The sequence below is a fragment of the Anopheles coluzzii genome, chromosome 2 (assembly GCF_943734685.1).
Source record: "Anopheles coluzzii chromosome 2, AcolN3, whole genome shotgun sequence".
Classification (NCBI taxonomy): Eukaryota; Metazoa; Arthropoda; class Insecta; order Diptera; family Culicidae; genus Anopheles; species Anopheles coluzzii.
The window spans coordinates 120958820-120966427 of NC_064670.1; the positions used below are offsets into that span (position 1 = coordinate 120958820).

Consider the following 7608-nt stretch of genomic DNA (forward strand, 5'->3'; position numbering starts at 1 on the left):
TCGAGGCAACCTCCGCCTTTTATATCCGCTCACTACTGTTCGTAAGCTATTGGTACAGCTGCAAGGCATTCTCAGAATTTCCCATTGCGGAAATATGCCGTTTTCTTGGCAGGGTTGTAATTGCAACCTACCTCCTAAATAAAGATGTGTTTACATCTGCCTGCATCTGTACAAATAATACTCACTGGATGCTTTTAACGCCGATATGGCAAGCCATTTTAAAAATGTTTTTAATCTAATTACCAGCTATAGACAATTTTATACATCCTATTAAAATAATTGCAATTTTCATTTCGATGTGGAACACATCTTAATAATATAAAATAATAATTTTTTTACTGCAGTTTCTGTACTAAAACAAATATTGTTTCGCCTGGACGTGTGACGCAAATCTACCATAAAATATTATCACGGAAGGAAACCCACAGTTGTTCAAATAATACTCCTTAGAAGCTTCTAGCCTAAAACGATAGCCGGTGCAAACAAGGCAGCATCTTTCTTTCTGAGTTTGCATTTGTTTTCGTAGTTTTTGTCTTCTCAACCCGTTTAGCCCGGCGCTGATTTTCATCAACTTTTCATTCCGCAGGCATGTACAACGCAAGCAGTTGGTTTGGAACCAAATATGCATGTAGAAAAATTGAGTTTTTTGCTACAATTTCAAGACCCCTTGGACCTGCCATCGGCATACGGGAAGGTTCATTGGCATGTCCTGGAGACTGCCATCGAGCTGAACGTGTTAAGCATGCATATTTACTTCATTTTAAATATTTTATCCGAATTAAATGAGGCTGTGGAGGATATCGGATCCTTGAAGGTCACGGAAGTTTATTTGAGATTTTTTAAGACTCTGTGATATGTCAATTGAATATTTTGAAAGCTTAACTTTGATTTGTGAAACATATGAGGATTTTTATTTGTTTTTTTTTTAATTGAGGTCAGTTTCAAAGTTATAATCAAATGCATTAATTTAAAACACTGAAACTGGTCTGATCTTTGTCAATGAGGGAGTAATATTTGGTTATGAAGGCCGGAGCCTTCTCTGGCACGTATATTTTTGCTTATGATATTTTTATACTCATGTGCTAAACGACCGTCTATCTGTTTTATCGATACAAACATTAGAATGAAAATGAATTCGCAATATACAGCTGTTAAAGTTCTGCTGAACAAAAAAATAGCTGTCAAATTTTTTTTTTACGTTAACTAAGGTACATTTAGCGCGTTCTTTCGATCTGATCTGGATAGTCAATGTGGAAAGAAATTTGAACGAGATGAGTGGCAAGATAAGACTAACTTAAATTTATTACTGTACAAATTCAACTTATAGATTAAATTACAGATTATACAGGCTTTTGAGACTTTATTCATTATCACGTAGCCGGATAGTTAATACTTGCTACGGGGGGACTGTCCATTCTGGGCTTGAACCCATGACGGGCATATTATTGAGTCGTTCGAGTTGACGACTGTATCACGGGACCGCCCCTTCACGGGAGCGCCCCTATTAAATGCTAGTAGTGCAATAATCCTTACTTAGCGTAGGTAGTGTAAGTAGCAGTATTACAGGGTTTTCAATGATATTATTGACGTGTTCAGCGAGTTGTTGATTCGTTCGGGCATATAATTGACACTTTCAGCGAGATATTGAATTGTTCGGAAGCAGGCGTTGACAAGTTCGGCGATACTATAGAGCTGTCAATTTCGTTCCCCTTGGACTTCAGCTTGGATCATTCTGATCAGAAGGTAAACAAACGGTTTTCGTAAAAATATGTTTGTTTTAACTAATTCATGTATTAAACAGCTTGGGGAATGATTATTAGCTACTTTTAAGACTTTTAAGAATGAAAAATTGAACCCTGCGGCACAGTGTGTAAACAAAACAAATGACAGCACTACAGAATCGCTGAACATGTCAACGCCTGCTTACGAACAATTCAATATCTCGCTGAAAGTGTCAATTATATGCCCGAACGAATCAACAACTCGCTGAACATGTCAATAATATCATTGAAAACCCTGTATTGGCTCACTTTTCATTCCCAATTGATTTTGTTAAATTTCGCATGAATGACATAATGAGTGAAATTTAAAATCGCAATTCAATGTATTCTTTCTTTTCAACTCTATCTTTGGAGATAAAATAACACTAGATATGGTATGGTTATATAGATATGGTTTAGCAATAGTACACTTTATTAGCCAAAGGTGTATACAATATTTTCCCAGAACCCACGTCCTCCCTTTGCTTCGCCACCTTGTCCAGCAGCATCTCCTCCTTCAGTCTTGGAGCTAGCGGCATCGTTGCTGGCAGCTGCAGCATCCTCGGGCAAGGCCTGGGAGATGGCAATCACTGCGAACAGAGCGATCAGGATCAGAGCGTATGCGAACTTCATGTTGGCTTCTAGGTTGGGTTCTGTGTTGAAACTTAATACATCTTAGACAGTCTATAGCCTTTTATACTAAACATTTCTTGGCTTATTCGATAAAAGCTGTGTGCTGTTTGCTCAGTTGTGTACACAAAAATTCACATTGCGGAAATACATCGTATCCTTGCAGAAAATGGGACTTGTTTAATTTTTGTTGCTTTGGATATTTTTCGACACATTCGCTACATCGACCGTCTATTTTATTTGGGAACCTAGAGCAAATCGATGATATCAAATTATGACAACGCTGTACACTTATCGTTTGGATATTTTCAGATCCTTGATTGCAGTCGTCCATAAGTATTCTCAATATACGGGTATTTATATTTTCCCACAAACTAATGAACGTATCTTCGGATAATTTATTCTTTTTTTATTTCACTTAACTTTTGTAATAAGATTAACACGCATACATCAGAAATAGCTTATCAGGGAAAGAGTTTTTTATCCAAAGATGTTTTGAACAAGCTCCCAGAACCAACGTCCTCCCTTTGCTTCTCCACCTTGTCCAGCAGCATCTCCTCCTTCAGTCTTGGAGCTAGCGGCATCGTTGCTGGCAGCTGCGGCATCCTCGGGCAGGGCCTGGGAGATGGCAATCACCGCGAACAGAGCGATCAGGACCAGAGCGTATGCGAACTTCATGTTGGCTTCTAGGTTGGATTCTGTGTTGAAACTTAATACATCTTAGACAGTCTATAGCCTTTTATACTAAACATTTCTTGGCTTATTCGATAAAAGCTGTGTGCTGTTTGCTCAGTTGTGTACACAAAAATTCACATTGCGGAAATACATCGTATCCTTGCAGAAAATGGGACTTGTTTAATTTTTGTTGCTTTGGATATTTTTCGACACATTCGCTACATCGACCGTCTATTTTATTTGGGAAGCTAGAGCAAATCGATGATATCAAATTATGACAACGCTGTACACTTCTTGTGTGGTTTTGTTCAGATTTTGCAAATCCGGCTTGTTTAATTTTGCATATTCTGATCACGAAAGAAATCTCTCTTCCGTCTTCACCCCCTTCTGCGGCATAGGCTCATCAAGTTACTGGAGTGAGCAACTAGCGGGAAGATTAATTATTGGTGTCGAACGGTTGAAAAGATCGCTGTTACCTGAACGGGTTTGACTCACATCCATGAGGCCGCATCCTTTGCATGGCCTACAGATCCGTTCGCCGTAGTAACAAATAGTATCTCGCTTATCTCTAATACATAAGATTGATTAGTATGTCGTAGGCGAATGTATCTAAAATAATAATCGAGTAACGAAATCCAAGAACAAAGATTTAAACGATAGGTATGAGCAAAGAGTGGTCTGATGGTACAGTCGTCAACTCGTACGACGTAACAACATGCCCGTCATGGTTGACAGCGGTTGTTGTGCCAAAGAAGAAGATGAGCAAAGTGTAGCTCTGGAGGCCATTACGAAGGCCGAACGAATATTATGAGATCATCAGATCTTCTTCTACGCCTACCGATGTTCAAGTTGTTAAGTCATGCGAGTTGATGACTGTATTTCTTCTTCTATTTGGCGTAACGTCCTACGCGGACATGGTGGCTTATACAGTCCTTCCTTTGCGGGGACGGTTCATTCTAGGTTTGAGCCCATGACTGCTACGTTATTGAGTCGTACAAATTGACAATTGTACCACGAGAGCGTTCCTGATGTGTATTACGGGGCCGTATTAATTTCTTAGGTAAGATGTAAACGAGTGAAACTTTAAATAGTATTTCAATTTATTCTTTTTTTATTTCACTAAACTTTTGTAATAAGATTAACACGCATATATCAGAAATAGCTTATCAAGGATCAAGGTCAACATTAAAAGTGTGACGAAACATAAAGATAATGAAGTATTATTTTAAGAAATATATATATTTTTTAATTAAATTATAATTCAATTGTCCTATGACAACGCCCGACCTGCACATTAATAATTCACCAAAAAACGGCCTTTTTTAAAGTAGTTCAAGTTTCTTTTATTATGCCTTTAACGACACACAATTTTACAAAACTAAAGAGAAACTAAAAATTCGTCCGCTTCCACCTAGATCTTGGATCAAAAAGAAAGCTAGATTCCGCAGTCCTCGCTTGGTCAATCCTTTTCGTTCAGTGCAAACGTTTAACTTTCCTTCCAGTCCGAGACCTCTAGCAAGTTGAAATACGGGCGCTCCTTGTCGATCATCAAACGATCGAGTCGACACCATAAAGTGATATCATTTATATTTTAATAAATATTATTTTACATTCAATTACTAATTTTAATAAAAATTGGTTTCCAAGTGGGTGGGCGCCAAGTGGGTGTGCGCCAAGTGGGTTGGGATTTGAAGTTCCAGTTCCAGCTTGCCAAATATCGGCCTCCCTTTGCCTGAGCTGCGGCGTCTTCCATCACGATCTTGGTGTTTGCACTGGCTCCATCGTTGCTAGAAGCTACGGCCTCCTCAGGCTGGGGCATAGCCTTGGAGACGGCGATCACCGCAAACAGAGCGATCAGGACGAAGGCGAATGCGAACTTCATGTTGGTTGCTTGATTGGTTTCTGGATACAGACGTATTGAATCTTAGAAATCCTTTCACCTTTTATATAGTGTTTAATTGTAGGCACATCTTACGTAAGTTGTTAGAACAGCTGAATAAAGTCTACACAGAAACACATATTTCGGAAATGTTTGGTATGGTAGAGGGCGTGTGACGCAAATCCATAATGAAACTCAACAGCAACAATAAGAAGTAATAAATGCTAAGATTAACAAACCAAAGCAATACCTGAAACTTTGCTCTCGATTTGTTACTGGTCTGCTCACGATACAGGACGTCTTAGTGCTCGGTCTCTGGATGCAGCTTCACATCTATGTACACACTCGAACTTCAATCAATTTTGTTTCACCTGATCCAGCCATTCCCGTGGGAGTATTTTGTTTTACCTTCGCTGCCGTCATCTATTGTCAGCTTCCATGCTATTGTCTTTGCTGACCTTTGACCCAAGATAGGTGAATTGTGGGACGACTTTAGAAGTGCGTTCACCTATCTTTACGTCACGCCTATGTAGGTTTGGATTATTCATTGGTAGATCCGCTAATGTTGCCACCATCAGTTTGGTCTTTGCCTCATTTATCTGCAATCCGAGGTTCTCTGCAGTCTGTTCGATCCCTTGGTGGACTTCCGCCATATAGGAGAGCCGCAAACCAATGATTTATATTATCATCAGCGTATTGCAGGATCTGGGTTGACTTACAGAAAATGGTTCTCAATGTGTCTACCCCCGGGTCATTTATGGCCTTCTCTAGCGCCAAGTTAAATAGGAAACACGCAAGCCTGTCCCGCTGGCGCAGACCTTTCCTCTTCTTCTTCTTCTTCTTCTTCTTCTTCTTCTTCTTCTTCTTCTTCTTCTTCTTCTTCTTCTTTTTCTTCTTCTTCTTCTTCTTCTTCTTCTTCTTCTTCTTCTTCTTCTTCTTCTTCTTCTTCTTCTTCTTCTTCTTCTTCTTCTTCTTCTTCTTCTTCTTCTTCTTCTTCTTCTTCTTCTTCTTCTTCTTCTTCTTCTTCTTCTTCTTCTTCTTCTTCTTCTTCTTCTTCTTCTTCTTCTTCTTCTTCTTCTTCTTCTTCTTCTTCTTCTTCTTCTTCTTCTTCTTCTTCTTCTTCTTCTTCTTCTTCTTCTTCTTCTTCTTCTTCTTTGGCACAATAACCGCTGTCGATCAAAGTCTGCCTGTACCACTTAGTGGGCTCAACTTTCAGTTACTAATTTATTACCATAGCAGAATAGTCAATCCTACCTATGGGGGCATGGTCCATTCGGGATTTGAATCCGACTGTACGACTGTACGTCCAGACTGGCGTAGACTTTTGGTGGTTGCAAAAGATCCTGACGCTAAATAGGCTTACAGGGTTTTCGAGGATTATATAGACATGTTCAGCGAGTTGTAGATTCGTTCAGGCATATAATAGACTCTTTCAGCGAGATATAGAATTGTTCGGAAGTAGGCGTTGACATGTTCAGCGATTCTGTAGAGCTGTCATTTGTTTTGTTTACACACTGTGCCGCAGGGTTCAATTTTTCATTCTTAAAAGTCCTAAAAGTAGCTAATAATCATTCTCCAAGCTGTTGAATACATAAATTAGTTGAAAAAAGCATATTTTTTCGAAAACCGTTTGTTTACCTTCTGATGAGAATGATCCAACTTGCAGTCCAAGGGGAACGAAAGTGACAGCTCTACAGTATAACCGAACATGTCTACGCCTACTTCCGAACAATTCTATATCTCGCTGAAAGAGTCTATTATATGCCTGAACGAATCTACAACTCGCTGAACATGTCTATATAATCCTCGAAAACCCTGTATCAGTTTGTCCGGGATTCCAAAAGAGCTCATTGCGTCATCCAGTTTGCCCTGGCTATGCTATCATATGCGGCTTTGAAATCAATGAAGAGATGGTACGTGTCGTGTTTGTATTCAGCCATCTTCTCCAAGATCTGCTGATGGTGAAAATCTGATCAGTGGTTAATTTTCCGTTTCGGAATCCAACTATCTGTTCGACGTAAGGGACAAGACGATCCTGAAGGATCAGGGAGAATATTTTATTGGCGGTATTCAACACCGTAATACCCCTGTATTTGTTGCAGTCCAACATGTCTCTCTTCTTGTATATGGGGTAGATGATGCAGAGACTCCAACCACAGGGCGTCGATTCGATATCCCACAATTCACTAACAATTTAATGAATCTCGTTTTCCTCTTGCAAGACTGGAAAGATTCGATTGATGGACGTTTTACTAATATCTAACAATCTCATTGCTTGATTTCTTGTAACTTAGCTGCAGACAATGAAATAAACTCCAGTGTTTTGTTGTATATTGTATGTCAGCATTTATTATTACTTATTCTTTCTTCTGGCAGTCAATGAGATCACAACCGATGGTGATAGCCTTCTTGATACCGTTCCACAAGTCTCCCCAGAATCCTCGGCCTCCCATTGCCTGAACTGCGGCGGCCTCCTCCGGGGTAAGCTCCAACACGATCCTGGTGTTGGCGCTGGCTCCATCATTGCTGGCGGCCTCCTCGGGCAGAGCATTGGAGACAGCGATCACCGCGAACAGAGCGATCAGAACAAACGCGAATGCGAACTTCATGTTGGCTGCTTGGTTAGCTTCGGAACTGTGACTTAATATGACTTAATAATGATTC

The 7608-nt window shown here is 39.9% G+C and overlaps 1 protein-coding gene across 1 annotated transcript; it reads right to left on the reverse strand.

The window, feature by feature from the left end:
• Window positions 1-7284: 7284 nt before the first annotated feature.
• LOC120951733 (uncharacterized) lies at window positions 7285-7608 on the reverse strand. The gene has a single exon (XM_040370609.2). The coding sequence runs from the start codon at window positions 7551-7553 to the stop codon at window positions 7302-7304; it is 252 nt and encodes an 83-aa protein (XP_040226543.2). The 5' UTR covers window positions 7554-7608; the 3' UTR covers window positions 7285-7301.